At 48.9% G+C, this 19,765-nt stretch overlaps 1 protein-coding gene across 2 annotated transcripts in view; it reads left to right on the forward strand.

The window, feature by feature from the left end:
- Positions 1–19,765, forward strand: part of LOC140388177 (cilia- and flagella-associated protein 54-like) — a 948,449-nt gene that overhangs the window by 346,842 nt on the left and 581,842 nt on the right. For both annotated transcript variants that reach the window (XM_072471937.1, XM_072471938.1), the window contains exon 17: positions 17,408–17,507. In XM_072471937.1, the coding sequence (XP_072328038.1) occupies positions 17,408–17,507 (100 nt within the window). The remainder of the gene's footprint in view (positions 1–17,407; positions 17,508–19,765) is intronic.

Raw genomic sequence — 19,765 nt, forward strand, 5'->3', positions numbered from 1 at the left:
TTTTCAATTCCCCCGAATCGTGCCCAAATTATTTGATTTGTTTCTCTATCCAGCAGAGGGCAGTAGAGCGGAGTTGCTGATTGGCTGTTGCGGGGAACATTTTCATCCGTGCATTGCGGTCACTGCTTCCAGAAAGTGTACCTGAGCAAGACACCCGAGGTGTTCAAGTCAAGGCAAGCATCCAGCGGAGGGCAGTAGAGCGAAGCTGCTGATTTGCTGTTGCGGGGAAAATTTGCATCCGTGCATTGCGGTCACTGCATCTAGAAAGTGTACCTGAGCAAGGCACCCTAGGTGTTCAAGTCAAGGCAAGCATCCAGCAGAGGGCAGTAGAGCGGAGCAGCTGATTGGCTGTTGTGGGGAAAATTTGCATACGTGCATTGCGGTCACTGCATCTAGAAAGTGTACCTGAGCAAGGCACCCTAGGTGTTCAAGTCAAGGCAAGCATCCAGCAGAGGGCAGTAGAGCGGAGCAGCTGATTGGCTGTTGAGGGGAAATTTTGCATCCGTGCATTGCGGTCACTGCATCCAGAAAGTGTACCTGAGCAAGACACCCTAGGTGTTCAAGTCAAGGCAAGCATCCAGCAGAGGGCAATAGAGTGGAGCTGCTGATTGACTGTTGCGGGGAACATTTGCATCCGTGCATTGCGGTCACTGCATCCAGAAAGTATACCTGAGCAAGACAGCCTAGGTGTTCAAGTCAAGGCAAGCATCCAGCAGAGGGCAGTAGTGTGGAGCTGCTGATTGGCTGTTGTGGGGGAAATTTGCATCCGTGTATTGCAGTCGCTGCATCCAGAAAGTGTACCTGAGCAAGACACCCTCAGTGTTCAAGTAAATGCAAGCATCCAGCAGAGTGCAGCAGAGCTGCTGATTGGCTGTTGCGGGGAAAATGTGCATCCAAAATTTGCATGCCAAAAGGTGGTTTGTGGAGGAGCTGTTGTCAAGTGACAGTTAAACCTAAAACACTTCTTCAGTGTTTCTCTCTTTTGTAAGGGCCACGAAGAATCCAGCACGAGTTTTAAGGATACAAAGTAATAACATTTATTTACTATAACATATATACATAACAGTAGCAGTAACTTCCCTTTCTACATACTCCTTCCTCCTGGTTCCTGAACTGGCCAGCTTATTTATACTAGGAGTTTCTCCGCCCCCCTCATTGGGGAAGCTCATACTCCCACAGGATTGTGGGATAGTCATTAGTCCCCAGCCAATGGTAAGTAGGCAGGTTATAACATCCCTCCCCCCCCAAAGTCCAAGGAATCCACCGAAGACCCTGGCGAAGGAAGGCGTCGGACTCGTTTGGCCGCAGGCCGGACGCCATTTGCACGCGGCGCTGGATCAGGCGGCGTGTAACGAGACGGAGACCACCGGTGCTTCCGTGATGAACGGCGCGGTTGTACATCCACGGCCCGTGGACCCGAGGATTCCCCCTCTGATGCATCCTGTGTCTCCATCTCGGAGTCAGAGTCTGCTGCCTCCGTCATGACAGCGTCTCTATCTCCATACGGTCCCGTAACGACCTGCGCAGGCTTCGAGTGAGGCACCAGTGGAAGGTTGTGAGGACTACCTTCCCTTGTCTCTGGTCTCTGCGGCTGTTGAAATGAGCTCCGGGGGCGGGGAATCTTTTGAGGGGATGATCTTCTGGACCGGATGTGGTCTACATGTTTTCGCTGGAGACGACCCTGGGCTTGCACTTGGTAAGATATAGGGCCCGTTTGGCGAAAGATTACACCAGGAACCCATTGGGCACCACCAGCAAAATTCCGAACGAATATTGGGTCACCGGGCGCAAACTGCCGAATCGGACGATGCCGAGAAAATCCCTGTCGTTCTTGTGTGCGGCGTACTTTTGCGCCAATGTCTGGGAAAACCATACTCAGGCGGGTGCGAAGTCTCCGGCCCATTAGGAGTTCTGCGGGAGCTACCCCAGTCACTGCATGGGGGGTGGTCCTGTATGTAAACAAAAAGCGAGCCAGTCTCGTGTCCATTGATCCGGAAGACTGCTTCTTTAGGCCTCTTTTGAATGTCTGCACTGCGCGCTCTACCAACCCATTTGAAGCCGGGTGGTAAGGGGCAGTGCGGATATGGCGGATGCCGTTTATCTTTGTGAACCTAGCAAACTCCTCACTTGTGAATGGAGTGCCATTATCCGTGACCAGCACCTCGGGGAGGCCATGCGTACTAAACGATAAACGCATCTTTTCAATTGTTGCGCAGGACGTTGTCCCCTGCATCTTATGCACCTCTAGCCATTTGGACTGGGCGTCAATTAGTAGAAGGAACATGGATCCTTGAAAAGGGCCTGCGAAATCTGCATGCAAGCGTGCCCAAGGCCGCCCTGGCCATTCCCAGTGATGCAGGGGCGCGGCCGGCGGAAGCTTCTGATGCTCCTGGCAAATGGAGCAGTTTTGGGCCACCTTCTCAATGTCGGTGTCGAGGCCTGGCCACCAGACATAACTCCGGGCCAACATTTTCATTTTGGTCACGCCTGGATGCCCATTGTGCAAGTCTGATAGTATCAGCTCCTGGCCTTTTTCCGGGACAATCACACGCGTCCCCCCACAAGAGGATGCCGTCTTCCACGCTGAATTCTGACAGCTTGGAGGAAAATGCCCGCAACTCGCCTGGGAGCTGTCTATGCTGCCCACCATACAGGACTATGTGCCGAACCTTTGACAGGACTGGCTCCGTCTGGGTCCACTCATGGATCTGTGATGCCGTGACAGGCAAGGTGTCCATAAAATTTAGGGTTGCAACCACCTCACCGGTCGTGGGGGTCGACATGGGGCCGGTCGATAAAGGCAATCGGCTCAGTGCGTCGGCATTTGCTATCTGCGTACCTGGTTTGTGCTCCAGAGAATACTCGTATGCAGCAAGAAACAAAGCCCAGCGCTGGATCCGTGCAGAAGCAATGGGCGGTATTGGCTTATCCTCTCTGAAAAGTCCCAGCAGGGGCTTATGATCAGTCACGATAGTGAAATGGCGGCCGTACACGTACTGGTGGAAGCGTTTCACCGCAAAAACCACTGCCAGGCCCTCCTTCTCGATCTGCGCGTACTTTTTCTCCGCTGCAGTCAATGTGCGGGAGGCGAAAGCTATCGGCCGCTAGGCCCCGTTCTCCATCTTGTGGGACAGGACGGCCCCAATACCATACGGGGATGCATAACATGTGACGAGCAAAGGCTTTCCAGGATCATAGTGGGTTAGTAACCCAGACGACGACAATTGTTGCTTTACCCGCCGGAAAGCGGTTTCTTGCGGCTGACCCCAAACCCAGGTGTGATTTTTCTTTAGCAGAAGGTGCAAAGGGGCCAGCGTAGTTGCCAGATTGGGGAGGAACTTCCCGTAATAGTTTACGAGACCGAGAAAAGAACGAAGATGCGAAGTGTCAGTCGGGGTGGGGGCATGTTGAATTGCACGCACCTTCTCTGCGACGGGGTGCAGACCCTCGCGGTCCACCCGATAACCTAGGTAGACTACTTCTTTTGCCTGAAATACGCACTTTGTGTGACGTAAACGGACTCCAGCCTCCAAAAGGCGTTTAAGGACAGCCTCCAGATTTTCCAAATGCTCTTGCTCCAACGTCCCTGTAATCAACACGTCATCTAGGTAGACAGCCACACGTGGTAAACCTCTCAAAATGCCCTCCATAACACGTTGAAAAATTGCGCAGGCAGAGGATACTCCAAAGGGCAACCGAGTATATTCATACAGGTCCCGGTGTGTATTAATCGTTACATATGGTCGGGAGGCAGGGTCCAGCTCCAACTGCAGGTAGGCGTGACTCGTATCTAATTTTGTGAAAGAGAGTCCACCTGCAAGTTTCGCGTGGAGATCCTCTATGCGAGGCATTGGATATCGGTCGAGTCGGGAAACTGTATTCACTGTAAGTTTATAGTCGCCACACAAGCGAACTGTGGCATCTGGCTTCATTACAGGTACAATTGGTGCTGCCCAGTCAGCAAAACGGACGGGCCTGATAATACCCAAACTCTCCAAACGAGTGAGCTCCCCTTCTACCTTCTCGAGCAAGGCGTAAGGCACTGGGCGCGCCTGGAAATCGCGCGGCGTGGCTCCTGGTTCAACTTGGATACGGGCTACGGCCCCTTTTATTTCCCCCAAACCAGGCTGGAATACATCTGGGTATCGTCCTCGCACCTCAGTCAACCCTTCCGAAACTGTTTGCAGGATGTGCTGCCATTGCAACCGCAAATGGCGCAACCAGTCCCGACCCAACAGGCTGGGCCCATGGCCGCGCACACGATAAGTGGGAAACGCCCCTCCTGGTGTCCATAGACAACAGGGGTCATTGTAGTTCCTGCAATGTCCAGTGGTTCCCCCGTGTAGGTGGCCAACCTGGCCTGTGAGTCGGTTAATGTAAGGGTCTGTATACCCTGCTTGATGCGGTCGAATGTCCTCTGGGCGATCACGGAGACCGCTGCGCCAGTATCCAACTCCATCTCCAGCGGGTGGCCATTGACCCGTACTGTCACCTTAATGGGGGCCACACGGGGAGCTGCCACACAATGCAGCTGCAGGCAGTCGTCCTCCGTCTCCACGTCCTCAGGAGTAGTCGCCGCAGGTTCATCCACATGGAAGGTACGGCCTCTGGGCTGGTCCCAGTTTCGCTCGGAACGACGGCACCTCTGGCGTCCCCAGGACCGCCGTCCGCGACGGCGTCGGCGCCTACAAGTCTGACACGGACATGGCTCCTCATCCATTGGCTCTGGAGAAGGCTCCCTTCGGGGAGGAATGTCCGGTGGCCACTGGCGTCGGTCCGGGCGTTGCCTCGCCTAAGGTACCGCAGGAGTGCGGGGGGACGTTGTTGGACGGAAAGGGTTGCGCCCCAGGGCATGCACTTCCATTCCCTGTAGCTCCTGTACTCTTCGTTCTGCGTTCTCTCGGGACAATACTATTTGAATGGCCTGTTGAAAAGTCAATGTTGGCTCCGCTAACAACTTTCTCTGGGTGGCTGCATTGTTAATACCGCAAACCAAACGGTCGCATAACATTTCTGACAAGGTCTCACCATAGTCACAGTACTCTGCAATCCTGCGTAGCCTGGATAGAAAATCGGCAAGGGATTCTCCAGGGGTCCTCTCAGTGGTATTAAACCGGTAACGCTGGACTATCGTGGACGGGGTTGGGTTAAAGTGTTGCCCCACTATATTCACAAGTTCATCAAACGTTTTGGTGTCCGGCGCAGCTGGGTACGTAAGGCTCCTAATCACCCCAAACGAATGCGGGCCACAGGCGGTGAGCAATATGACCACCTGTTTTTGGTGATATTGTTTGCCCAGAAATAGTAACACATCCGTTATGTGTACTGGTTCCAGCTTTCCAGCGCAGCATCAAAAACATCCAAACGTCCATACAGAGGCATGGTATAATAGAAAACAACTTCCAACCTGTATCCAACAAAAATCCAGGGAGGTGGCTTCAGCAGTGTAGACAGCTATTAACTTTTACCTTCGTCGCCAGTTTTGTAAGGGCCACGAAGAATCCAGCACGAGTTTAAAGGATACAAAGTAATAACATTTATTTACTATAAAATATATACATTACAGTAGCAGTAACTTCCCTTGCTACATACTCCTTCCTCCTGGTTCCTGAACTGGCCAGCTTATTTACGCTAGGAGTTTCTCCGCCCCCCCTCATTGGGGAAGCTCATACTCCCACAGGATTGTGGGATAGTCATTAGTCCCCAGCCAATGGTAAGTAGGCAGGTTATAACACCCTCCCTGCCTCCTCCTCTAACCAAAAAAAAAGACAATCATGTAAGGATCCCAGCCAAGTAAAGATCAAGAGGGAGACTCGAGGGCAGGTAGAAGGAGAAAGAAGTTGAACCGTGACATCATAGCCTGCAGGTAAGTGATTGGCTGTGACTGGTAAGTAGTTTTACTTTCCCCTGAGGTGTAATCGTGCAGGGCGCAGTGGTTGCTGAGTGAGTGCTTGCTGAGAAGGGGAGTAAATTAAAAAAAAAAAAAATATTGTTGGGAGTGTAAAAATGGCAGGAGATCCCAGACCCGTGTTATGCTCCTCTTGCTCAATGTGGGAGTTCAGGGACACAGCCAATGCCCCTGACTCCTACATGTGTGGGAAGTGTGTCCAGCTGCAGCTCCTGTTAGACCGCATGATGGCTCTGAAGCTGCGGGTGGTCTCACTTTGGAGCATCCGCGATGCTGAGGAGGTCGTGGCTAGCACGTTCAGTAAATTGGTCACACCGCAGATTAGGATTGGTAAGGGAGACAAGGAATGGGTGACCAAAAGGCAGAGAAAGAGCAGGAAGGCAGTGCTGGTGTCCCCTGCGGTCATCTCCCTCCAAAACAGGTATACCGTTTTGGATACTGTTGGGGGAGATGACTCACCAGGGGAAGGCAGTAGTAGCCAGGCTCATGGCACCGTGGCTGGCTCTGCTGCACAGAAGGGCGGGAAAAAGGACTGGCAGGGCTATAGTCATAGGGGATTCAATCGCAAGGGGAGTAGACAGGCGTTTCTGTGGTTGAAAACGAGACTCCCGAATGGTATGTTGCCTCCCGGGTGCACGGGTCAGGGATGTCTCTGATCGGCTGCAGGACATACAGAAGGGGGAGGTTAACAGCCAGTTGTCGTGGAGCATATAGGCACCAACGATATAGGTAAAAAACTAGATGAGGTCCTACAATCAGAATTTGGGGAGTTAGGAGATAAGTTAAAAAGTAGGACGTCAAAGGTAGTAATCTCAGGATTGCTACCAGTGCCACGAGACAGTCAGAGTAGAAATTCAAGAAAAGTCAGAATGAATACATGGCTTGATAGATGGTGCAGGAGGGAGGGGTTCAGTTTATTGGGACATTGGAACTGGTTCTGGGGGCAATGGGACCATTACAAATCGGATGGTCTACACTTGGGCAGGACTGGAACCAATGTCCTAGGGGGTGCTTTTGCTAACAATATTGGGGAGGTGTTATACTAATGTGGCAGGGGGATGGGAACCAGATTAGGAAGTTAGAGGTCAGTAAAGAGGCAGCAACTAAAGCCAGTAAGGTACTAGATAATAAACGCAATGTGACTAAGGGGAAGAGTAGACAGGCAAGAGATGCTGAACGCAAAGGGACAGGTTGTCTGAGATGCATTTGTTTCAATGCGAGAAGTGTAGCAGGTAAGGCAGATGAATTTAGGGCTTGGATTAGTACCTGGGAATATGATGTTATTGGTATTACTGAGACTTGGTTGAAGGAAAGGCAAGACTGGCAACTAAATATCCCAGGGTATAGATGCTTCAGGAGGGATAGAGAGGGAGGTAAAAGGGGTGGAGGAGTTGGATTACTGGTCAGAGATGATATCACAGCTATGATTAAGGAGGGCACGATGGAGGATTCGAGCACTGAGACAATATGGGTGGAGCGAAGAAATAGGAAGGGTGCAGTAACATTGTTGGGACTTTACTACAGGCCTCCCAAAAGCGAGCGTGAGGTAGAGGTACAAATATGTAGACAGATTATAGAAAAATGTAGGAGCAATAGGGTGGTCGTGATGGGAGATTTTAACTTCCCTAACATTGAATGGGACTCATGTAGTGTTGGAGGCGTAGATGGAGCAGAATTTGTAAGGACTATCCAGGAGAGTTTTTTAGAGCAATATGTAAATAGTCCAACTCGGGAAGGGGCTATACTGGACCTGGTATTGGGGAATGATCCCGGCCAGGTGGTTGAAGTTTCAGTCGGTGATTACTTTGGGAATAGCGATCACAATTCCGTAAGTTTTAGAATATTCATGGACAAAGACAAAGTAAGAGTGCTAAATTGGGGAAAGGCCAAGTATAACAAAATTCGGCAGGAGCTAGGGAATGTGGATTGGGAGCAGCTGTTTAAGGGTAAATCCACATTTGAAATGTGGGAGTCTTTCAAGGAAATGTTGATTCGAGTGCAGGACAGACATGTCCCTGTGAAAATGAAGGATAGAAATGGCAAGTTTAGGGAACCATGGATGACGGGTGGAATTATGAGACGAGCTAAGATGAAAACATACATAAGATCTAGGCGACTTAAAGCTGACGAAGCTTTGGAGGAATATCGGGAAAGTAGGACAAATCTCAAACACGCAATAAAGAGGGCTAAAAGGGGTCATGAAATATCTTTGGCTAACAGGGTTAAGGACAATCCCAAAGCCTTTTATTGGTATATAAGGAGCAAGAGGGTAACTAGAGAAAGGATTGGCCCACTCAAAGACAAAAGAGGGAATTTATGCGTGGAGTCAGAGGAAATGGGTGAGATTCTTAATGAGTACTTTGCATCGGTATTCACCAAGGAGAGGGACATGACGGATGTTGAGGCTAGGGATGGATGTTTAAGTACTCTAGGTCAAGTCGGCATAAGGAAGGGGGAAATTTTGGGTATTCTAAAAGGCATTAAGGTGGACAAGTTCCCAAGTCCGGATGGGATCTATCCCAGGTTACTGAGGGAAGCGAGGGGCGAAATAGCTGGGGCCTTAACAGATATCTTTGTAGCATCCTTGAGCACGGGTGAGGTCCCGGAGGACTGGAGAATTGTTAATGTTGTCCCTTTGTTTAAGAAGGGTAGCAGGGATAATCCAGGGAATTATAGACCTGTGAGCTTGACGTCAGTGGTAGGCAAACTGTTCAAGATACTGAGGGATAGGATCTATTCACATTTGGAAGAAAATAGATTTATCTGTGATAGGCAGCATGGTTTTGTGCAGGGAAGGTCATGTCTTACAAACCTAATAGAATTATTTGAGGAAGTGACAAAGTTAATTGATGAGGGAAGGGCTGTAGATGTCATATACATGGACTTCAGTGAGGTATTTGATAAAGTTTCCCATGGCAGGTTGATGGAAAAAGTGAAGCCGTATGGGTTTCAGAGTGTACTAGCTAGATGGATAAAGAACTGGCTGGGCAACAGGAGACAGAGAGTAGTGGTGGAAGGGAGTGTCTCAAAATGGAGAAAGGTGACGAGTGGTTTTCCACAGGGATCTGTGCTCAGACCACTGTTGTTTGTGATGTACATAAATGATCTGAAGGTATAGGTGATCTGATTAGCAAGATTGCAGATGATACTAAGATTGGTGGAGTTGCAGATAGCGAGGAGGACTGTCAGAGAATACAGCAAAATATAGATAGGTTGGAGAGTTGGGCAGAGAAATGGCAGATGGAGTTCAATCCAGGCAAATGCGAGGTGATGCATTTTGGAAGATCTAATTCAAGAGCGGACTGTACGGTCAATGGAAGTGTCCTGGGGAAAATTGATGTACAGAGAGATCTGGGAGTTCAGGTCCATTGTACCCTGAAGGTGGCAACGCAGGTCGATAGAGTGAACATAGAACGTAGAACGATACAGCGCAGTACAGGCCCTTCGGCCCATGATGTTACACCGAAACAAAAGCCATCTAACCTACACTATGCCATTATCATCCATATGCTTATCCATTAAACTTTTAAATGCCCTCAATGTTGGTGAGTTCACTACTGTTGCAGGTAGGGCATTCCACGGCCTCACCACTCTTTGCGTAAAGAACCTAACTCTGACCTCTGTCCTATATCTATTACCCCTCAGTTTAAAGCTATGTCCCCTCGTGCCAGCCATTTCCATCCGCGGGAGAAGGCTCTCACTGTCCACCCTATCTAACCCCCTGATCATTTTGTATGCCTCTATTAAGTCTCCTCTTAACCTTCTTCTCTCCAACGAAAACAACCTCAAGTCCATCAGCCTTTCCTCATAAGATTTTCCCTCCATACCAGGCAACATCCTGGTAAATCTCCTCTGCACCCGCTCCAAAGCCTCCACGTCCTTCCTATAATGCGGTGACCAGAACTGTACGCAATACTCCAAATGCGGCCGTACCAGAGTTTTGTACAGCTGCAACATGACCTCCTGACTCCGGAACTCAATCCCTCTACCAATAAAGGCCAACACTCCATAGGCCTTCTTCACAACCCTATCAACCTGGGTGGCAACTTTCAGGGATCTATGTACATGGACACCTAGATCCCTCTGCTCATCCACACTTCCAAGAACTTTACCATGAGCCAAATATTCCGCATTCCTGTTATTCCTTCCAAAGTGAATCACCTCACACTTCTCTACATTAAACTCCATTTGCCACCTCTCAGCCCAACTACAGCTTATCTATGTCCCTCTGTAACCTGCTACATCCTTCCACACTGTCGACAACACCACCGACTTTAGTGTCGTCTGCAAATTTACTCGCCCACCCTTCTGCGCCCTCCTCTAGGTCATTGATAAAAATTACAAACGGCAACGGCCCCAGAACAGATCCTTGTCGTACGCCACTTGTAACTGAACTCCATTCTGAACATTTCCCATCAACCACCACCCTCTGTCTTCTTTCAGCTAGCCAATTTCTGATCCACATCTCTAAATCACCCTCAATCCCCAGCCTCCGTATTTTCTGCAATAGCCTACCGTTGGGAACCTTATCAAACGCTTTACTGAAATCCATATACACCACATCAACTGCTCTACCCTCGTCTACCGGTTCAGTCACCTTCTCAAAGAACTCGATAAGGTTTGTGAGGCATGACCTACCCTTCACAAAGCCATGCTGACTATCCCTGATATTATTCCTATCTAGATGATTATAAATCTTGTCTCTTATAATCCCCTCCAAGACTTTACCCACTACAGACGTGAAGCTCACCGGTCTATAGTTACCGAGGTTGTCTCTACTCCCCTTTTTGAACAAAGGGACCACATTTGCTATCCTCCAGTCCTCTGGCACTATTCCTGTAGCCAATGATGACATAAAAATCAAAGCCAAAGGCCCAGCAATCTATTCCCTGGCCTCCCAGAGAATCCTAGGATAAATCCCATCAGGCCCCGGGGACTTATCTATTTTCAGCCTGACCAGAATTGCCAACACCTCTTCCCTACGTACCTCAATGCCATTTATTCTAATAGCCTGGGTCTCAGCATTCTCCTCCACAACATTATCTTTTTCCTGAGTGAATACTGACGAAAAATATTCATTTAGTATCTCGCCTATCTCTTCAGACTCCACACACAACCTCCCATCCCTACCTTGACTGGCCCTACTCTTACCCTAGTCATTTGCTTATTCCTGACATACCTATAGAAAGCTTTTGGGTTTTCCTTGATCCTACCTGCCAAATATTTCTCATGTCCCCCCCTTGCTCGTCTTAGCTCTCTCTTTAGGTCCTTCCTCGCTACCTTGTAACTATCCATCGCCCCAACTGAAACTTCACAGCTCATCTTCACATAAGCCTCCTTCTTCCTCTTAACAAGAGATTCCACTTCTTTGGTAAACCACGGTTCCCTCGCTCTACGCCTTCCTCCCTGCCTGACCGGTACGTACTTATCAAGAACACGCAGTAGCTGTTCCTTGAACAAGCTCCACTTATCCAGTGTGCCCAACACTTGCAGCCTACTTCTCCAACCTATCCCCCCAAGTCACGTCTAATGGCATCATAATTGCCCTTCCCCCAGCTATAACTCTTGCCCTGCGATGTATACTTATTCCTTTCCATCATTAACGTAAACGTCACCGAATTGTGGTCACTGTCCCCAAAGTGCTCTCCTACCTCCAAATCCAACACCTGGCCTGGTTCATTACCCAAAACCATATCCAACGTGGCCTCGCCTCTTGTTGGCCTGTCAACATATTGTGTCAGGAAACCCTCCTGCACACATTGTACAAAAAACGACCCATCTAATGTACTCGAACTATATCTTTTCCAGTCAATATTTGGAAAGTTAAAGTCTCCCATAATAACTACCCTGTTACTTTCGCTCTTATCCAGGATCATCCTCGCCATCCTTTCCTCTACATCCCTAGAACTATTTGGAGGCCTATAGAAAACTCCCAACAGGGTGACCTCTCCTTTCCTGTTTCTAACCTCAGCCCATACTACCTCGGAAGATGAGTCCCCATCTAGCATCCTCTCCGCCACCGTAATACTGCTCTTGACTAGCAGCGCCACACCTCCCCCTCTTTTGCCTCCTTCTCTGAGCTTACTAAAACACCTAAACCCCGGAACCTGCAACATCCATTCCTGTCCCTGCTCTATCCATGTCTCCGAAATGGCCACAGCATTGAAGTCCCAGGTACCAACCCATGCTGCCAGTTCCCCTACCTTATTTCGTATACTCCTGGCATTGAAGTAGACACACTTCAAACCACCAACCTGAACACTGGCCCCCTCCTGCGACGTCAAATCTGTGCTCCTGACCTCTATACTCTCATTCTCCCGTACCCTAAAACTACAATCCAGGTTCCCATGCCCCTGCTGCATTAGTTTAAACCCCCCCAAAGAGCACTAACAAATCTCCCCCCCAGGATATTTGTGCCCCTCAGGTTCAGATGTAGACCATCCTGTCTGTAGAGGTCCCACCTTCCCCTGAAAGAGCCCCAGTTATCCAGAAATCTGAATTCCTCCCGCCTGCACCATCCCTGTAGCCACGTGTTTAATTGCTCTCTCTCCCTATTGCTCATCTCATTATCACGTGGCACGGGCAACAACCCAGAGATAACAACTCTGTTTGTTCTAGTTCTGAGCTTCCATCCTAGCTCCCTGAAAGCCTGCCTGACCTCCTTGTCCCCTTTCCTGCCTATGTCGTTAGTGCCAATGTGGACCACGACTTGGGGCTGCTCCCCCTCCCCCTTAAGGACCCGGAAAACACGATCCGAGACATCACGTACCCTTGCACCTGGGAGGCAACATACCAAACGTGAGTCTCTCTCGCTGCCACAAAATCTCCTATCTGTGCCCCTGACTATCGAGTCCCCAATTACTAATGCTTTGCTCCTCTCCCCCCTTCCCTTCTGAGCAACAGGGACAGACTCCGTGCCAGAGGCCCGTACCCTTACCCCTGGTAAGTTTCCCCCCCCCCCCCCCCCATAAGTATCCACGGTATACTTGTTTCTCAGGGGAACGACCGCAGGGGATCCCTGCACTGACTGCTTCTTCCCAGTCCCTCTTACAGTTACCCATCTATCTCCAATCTTTTGGTGTAACTAATTCCCTGAAGCTGCTATCTATGACCCCCTCTGCCTCCCGAATGATCCGAAGTTCTTCCAACTCCAGCTCCAGTTCCCTAACTCGGTCTTGGAGGAGCTGGAGATGGCTGCACTTCCTGCAGGTAAAATCAGCAGGGACACTAACGGCATCCCTCACCTCAAACATCCTGCAGGAGGAACATTGCACTCCCTTCCCTTCCATCCCTCTAACTTTCTACCAAGATCTGGCTAACAAATAAATTTTAAAAAAATGAAAAAAATAATATAATATGGTACTTACCTCACACCAATGGGTTTTATTATTAGGTTAGAGGAGGAGGGCGGGTGGGAGACACTGCACGTGTAGTGTCTCGGGTTTCCTCTCTACCAGAATTTATTGGTGAGGGGAGGGGGGGGAAACCTTCCCAGAAGTCCGCAGGTCGAACTTCCGGTTCCCGCCTTAAAAAATAAAATTTAAAAAAGAAAATACAACAGCAAAGAGGAACAGAAACGGGACCAGGTAAGTGTTTCAAACCTAAATCTCACCTACCGGCAGCCCCTGCACTCCGCTCCCGCCGAAACTCCAAGTGCTGCTCCTGCAAGGTAAGTTATTTTAAACTTAAATACTCACCTACCGGCAGCCCCTGCACTCCGCTCCCGCCGAAACTCCCAAGTGCTGCTCCTGCAAGGTAAGTTATTTTAAACTTAAATACTCACCCACCAGCAGCCTCTGCACTCCGCTCCCACTGAAACTCCAAGTGAGTGCTCCTGCAAGGTAAGTTATTTTAAACCTAAATACTCACCTACCGGCAGCCCCTGCACGCCGCTTCCCAGAAGTCGAACTTCCAGTTCCCGCCTTAAAAAGTAAAATTTAAAAAAAAAATACAACCGCAAAGAGGAACAGAAACGGGACCAGGTAAGTGTTTCAAACCTAAATACTCACCACCGGCAGCCCCTGCACTCCGCTCCCGCTGAAACTCCAAGTGGTCAAGAAAGCATACAGCATGCTTGCCTTCATCGGACGGGGTATTGTGTATAAGAGTTGGCAGGTCATGTTACAGTTGTATAGGACTTTGGTTAGGCCACATTTGGAATACTGCGTGCAGTTCTGGTCGCCACATTACCAGAAGGATGTGGATGCTTTAGAGAGGGTGCAGAGGAGGTTCACCAGGATGTTGCCATGTTTAGGACTATATCAGGCTGTTGGTGCACTCATCTGTGAGACAGCTCTCCGAATTTTGTCCAAATCTTTAGATATTATCAAGAAATACTTTGCAAGACAACATGGCTGAATTTGCCGCTGTCATTTTTAAGGGAAGTGGGATTCGCTGGCTGGGCCAACATTCATTGCCCATTGCGAACTGCCTTTAAGAAGGTGGTGGTGAACTGTCTTCTTGAACCGCTACAGTCCATGTGTTGCAGGTACACCCACAGTGCTGTTAGCAAGGAAATTCCAGGCTTTTGACCCAGCGACAGGAAAGGAACAGTGATATATCTCCAAGTTAGGATGGCCTTGTAGGAAAACTTGCAGCTGGTGGTGTTTCCATATGTCTATTGACTTTGTCATTCTAGATGGTAGTGGTTGTGGGTATGGATGGTGCTGCCTAAGAGGCTTGGTGAGTTCCTGTTGTGCTTCTTGTAGATGATACACATGGCTGCTGCTGTGCGTTGGTGGTGGCGGGAGTGAATATTCGTGGATGGGGTGCCAATCGAGCAGGCTGCTTTGTCCTGGATGGTGTCAAGCTTTTTGAGTGTTGTTGGAGCTTCACTCTTCCAAGCAAGTGGAGAATATTCCATCACACTCCTGACTTGTGTCTTGTAGATTATGGACATCATTCTCACGGAGATTCACACGGATGATCCCAGGAATGGTAGGCCTAACATACGATGAACGTCTGAGGATCCTGGGATTATATTCATTGGAGTTTAGGAGGTTGAGGGGAGATCTAATAGAAACTTACAAGATAATGAATGGCTTAGATAGGGTGGATGTAGGGAAGTTGTTTCCATTAACAGGGGAGACTAGGACCTGGGGGCACAGCCTTAGAATAAAAGGGAGTCACTTTAGAACAGAGATGAGGAGAAATGTCTTCAGCCAGAGAGTGGTGGGTCTGTGGAATTCATTGCCACAGAGGGCGGTGGAGGCCGGGACGTTGAGTGTCTTTAAGACAGAAGTTGATAAATTGTTGATTTCTCGAGGAATTAAGGGCTATGGAGCGAGAGCGGGTAAATGGAGTTGAAATCAGCCATGATTGAATGGTGGAGTGGACTCGATGTGCCGAATGGCCTTACTTCCACTCCTATGTCTTATGGTCTTCTGGACAGGTTTGGTGATTCAGGGGGCGAGTTAGTTGCTGCAGGATTTATAGCCTCTGACTTGCTCTTGTACCTGTAATATTTATATGGCGAGTCCATTTCAATTTCTGGTCAATGGTAATACCCCTGAGATGTTGATAGTAACAATCGCTTATTGTCACAAGTCGGCTTCAATGAAGTTACTGTGAAAAGCCCCAGTTGCCACATTCCGGTGCCTGTTCAGGGAGGCTGGTACAGAATTGAACCCGCGCTGCTGGCATTGTTCTGCATTATTAGCCAGCTGTTTAGCCCACTGTGCTAAACCAGCCCCTAGTGGGGGATTAAATGATGGTAATGCCACTGAATATCAGAGGCAATGGTTTGGTTGTCTCTTGGTGGAGGTGATCATTGCTTGGCACTTGTGTGGCGTAAATGTTACTTGCCATTTTGTCAGCCCAAACCTGGATATTGTTCAGGTTTAATTGCATTTGTATATAGACTGCTTTAGTATCTGAGGAGTCGCGAATTGTGATGAACGTTTTACAGTCATCAGTGAACATTCCCACTTCTGACCTTATGATGGAAGGAAGGTCATTGACGAAACAAGATGGTTGGGCCTGGGGCATTCCCCGGAGGAACTCCTGCAGTGATGTGCTGGAGCTGAGATGACTGACCGCCAAGAACCACAACCATCTTCCTTTGTGCCAGGTATGATCCAACCAGCGGAGAATTTCCCCCTTGATTCCCATTGACTCCAGTTTTGCTGTGGCTCGTTGATGTCACACTTGGTCAAATGCTGTCTTGATGCCAAGGACAGTCACTCTCACCTCACCGCTAGAGTTCAGATTTTTTTGTCCATATTTGAACCAACGCTGTGATGAGATCAGGAGCTGAGTGACTCTGGGGAACCCAAACTGAGTGTCAGTGAGCAGATTATTGCTGAGTAAATGCCACTTGATCGCGCTGTTGACCCCTTCCACCTTTTTACTAATGATTCAAAGTAGACTGATGTTGCAGTCTGCACTTAGCCAAATGTCCTGAAGGGCTAAGGTTATGAGCTATGTTGTTGGATCATCAATGCCAATGAGCATACACCTCTCCTCTGCTGAGAAAGCTCTGTAATTTTAGGATGCTCTTTGTACCTGAGTGATCTTGACCAGGAGGCATGCCAACTGGATATATGTTTGGACACATCTTTCCAGACCAAAGCTGGTCATTGAAACCTTTTCTGCACTGGATCCAATTCCTCCTCACCATTCTTCTGGTGCTGACCGCATGAGCTGGTCCAACCATGTATTTTAGCTCAACGTTGCAGACTCTCTTGTGCCTCAGTGAAAAGCATGTGTCTCTGAGGTGACACTTTCTCCAGCAACACCGTGTGAAAAAAACAGCAATGGGAGTCCTCTCTGCCCCCTGCCCTTCCAGCTACTCCTTCCATCCTTGAGATGAACAACGACTCGAGCATTGGCTGTCACTCGCACTTTAAATTGGGCCATTGCCTCCTGAGCCCCATTTCTTTCTCATGCATTGTTGCTGCTAATTGGATGATCAATGCGACTTTCGGCAAATTAAGTTAATTTTCAATTATTTTCAATCATGTACAATGGCGCGTTTATTGCTGACACGATGCAGAGTTGGGACCTAAAATTAACATGACAGTGGTGTCCTGACCCCAAAGTCACTGTTCGCTTGTGGCCTAAAAGGCAAGCCATGAGTATAAATTTAAGAGATACGATTCTTTTAATTCTAGAATTAAGTTGTATAGGTGGATGGGTGATATTTTTGTGGAATTATTCGAGAGATATTAATCGTATGAATGAGAGATTTTTTCATTGAAATGGCACATTTCAATATAGACAGAATAAATGACAATCTGAAAATACTGGACAACCTCAGTAGGTCTGACAGCACCTGTGGAGAGAAAAGGGAGCTAACGTTTCGAATCTGGATACCTCATCCAGGAGTCATCCAGACTCAAAATATTAGCTCCCTTTTCTCTGCACAATGCTTCAGATCTGCTGAGGTTGTCCAGAATTTTTTGTTCTTGTTTCAGATTCCAACATCCACAGTAATTTGCTTTTATGTAATAATGACAATCTGACATTTTTCTAAATATTCTCACACTTTTGTTTTTTTAGAACAAATGGGAAAGCACCATTGACCAAGAGAAATTAGCAATTGAGAACTCGATGCATGGGAAGTCAGTGGATGATGTTTTGACTGATCTGAAAAGCAAAGGTGAGAAATTTTGTGCAATGTTTTATCTCTACATTTTAAAGAAGGATTCTGTCTCTGGACAGTTTTTGTTGTTCAAAATTTGTAACAAAGCTACCCAATCTTCCTTCATTTGATACACCTAATGTGTTCCTACAAGTACGTGTGCTAAACGAAAAGGTGCTAAATGCTTTCCCATAAGAAAACATATAGGGTGCAATCTAACCAAAATACAACACAGTCCGTTCTGGGTGGGATTAGTGGGGTCGTTCCTGGTGCTTCTAGCTCTAGGAACAACCCCAATAACTAACGGCGCTCTGTATTTTTTCATGCCCCGGTAGGAAATGCCCTCTGAGACCGCACTTAGTGTCATTTCCTGCACAGAGGAACTCCGACGAGCGAATCTCCTCAGTGCAGGCGCCCCAATTTCCCAACCACCATATCCAACCCCCAGACCCGTCCTAACATGCCAACTCATCTGTTGGGAGTGGGGATTCCTTGGGGATCCCTTGCATCCCAACTTACATGGGCAAGATGCCAGCCTGGTATCTTGGCACTGGCACCCTGACAGCCTGGCAGTGCCACCTGGGAACATTAACAGGGCAAGGTTGGAACCCAGTTGGCACTGCCAAGATGCCTCAGTGGTTCCAGCAGTGCCAGGGTGCCATCCTGCCCGGAGGCCGACCACCCAGGGGCCTCCGATCGCCTGGAAGCATGAAGATTGGCCCCAAAAGTGTTGGTATGCCAGTTCCCGTTTCTGGGGGCCAGTATTGAACAGTGCCTGGCTGGGACCTCCTTGGCGAGGTCAATAAATGCTGGGTGGCCGATCGCTCCTGCATCAGCATAGTTAAGTGGGTTCTTAAATTCACTTAACTGTGCAAGACTGGGTCCAGCCCATTGCGGGCGGGATTCAGATCACAACATCTCCCGAGATCAGGTTAGATCTCGCGAGGCGTAACGGCCATCGGGAATCCCGGGAGAGACTTCTTCAGGGATCTACTGGCTGTCCTGCCCCCATTCTGGCAGGACGCAGCTGGTAGATCCCGCCTGTAGTAGGTTTGGGTTATCTTCCTGCTCTGTAATTTTTACCTTAAAAACCTATTGGCTGACTTGAATCTAATTGGCACAAAATTTTCTTATTATCTTACTAACTCACTACTTTATTTACTTCCCGCTGTCCTTTTCGAGGCAACTGCTACCCTCCTTGGCCCTTGAATCCCTCCTGCTTCCTCCTTCTTTCTCCCTCTTATTGGCTGCATCCATCTCCCGACATTCATGTCATCGCTCATCACTTGCCTATCCTGTACCTTCACTGCTTCTCTCTCACCACCTCGCTTGCTGCCTCCCACTTACTCCCTCTTAAATTCCCTTTCCTGAGCCCTCGCTCACAGAAGTATTAAATGTGATCATTATCACATTGTTGCTTGTGGAACCAAGCTGTGGCCAAATCTGCTGCTGTATTTCCTACATATCAAAAACCACTTTGTTGGACTTCCGGTGGTAGCCAAAGAATGAATGGTCATACATTTGGGGGGCCCCAGTGAAGGTAGACTTTTTCAGTCCTTCCTCACCCGAATGGTGGGGTGTTTGAGACCAAAAAGTGTATGAGTTCCCAGGGAACCTCCTCTGATGAGGTCGGTGATCAGCAACCGAGAAGTGCCACAAGATAGAGAAAGCAGTTGGAGCAGGAATGTTTTTGTGGTACGACACAGGTAAAGATGGCAGAGGGCAAGGGGGCAGTGGTCCACGGAGCAGCTGGTGGAGTTTTTAAATGGAAAATTCCAGCAGCCGAGGAAAGAGACCTTGGAGGATTTGGCCAAGGGGGTACAGCCGCTTAAGGTGGCGATTGAGCAAGTGGAGGAGAGGTAGGAAGCTCAAGGCATAGCGATCCAGAAGGTGGAGGAGTCGGTGGTGAAGCATTAAGATTGGCTGACCTCGCTGGAGACGGAGATGGGGATGGTGACAAGCAGCCAGAAAAGGCAGAGAGAGAAATTGGAGGGCCTCGAGAACCGCTCAGGGAGGCAGAATATGAGGATTGTTGGGATGCCTGAAGGCATCGAGGGAACGGAGGCTGCCAAGTTTGTGGCGAGCATGCTGGAGAGGCTGATGGGGGAGGGGGCATTTGACCTTCCCGTCGAGGTGGATCGAGCGCACAGGACTTTGAGAAGCAGGCTGTAGGTGGGGGAGCCGTTGAGGGCGATGGTGGTGAGGCTGCATCCGTTCCTGGATAAAGAAAAGATCCTGAGATGGGAGAGGCAGACCAAGAAGTGCACCTGGGAGGG

This window comes from Scyliorhinus torazame, chromosome 13 (assembly GCF_047496885.1).
Source record: "Scyliorhinus torazame isolate Kashiwa2021f chromosome 13, sScyTor2.1, whole genome shotgun sequence".
Taxonomy (NCBI): domain Eukaryota; kingdom Metazoa; phylum Chordata; class Chondrichthyes; order Carcharhiniformes; family Scyliorhinidae; genus Scyliorhinus; species Scyliorhinus torazame.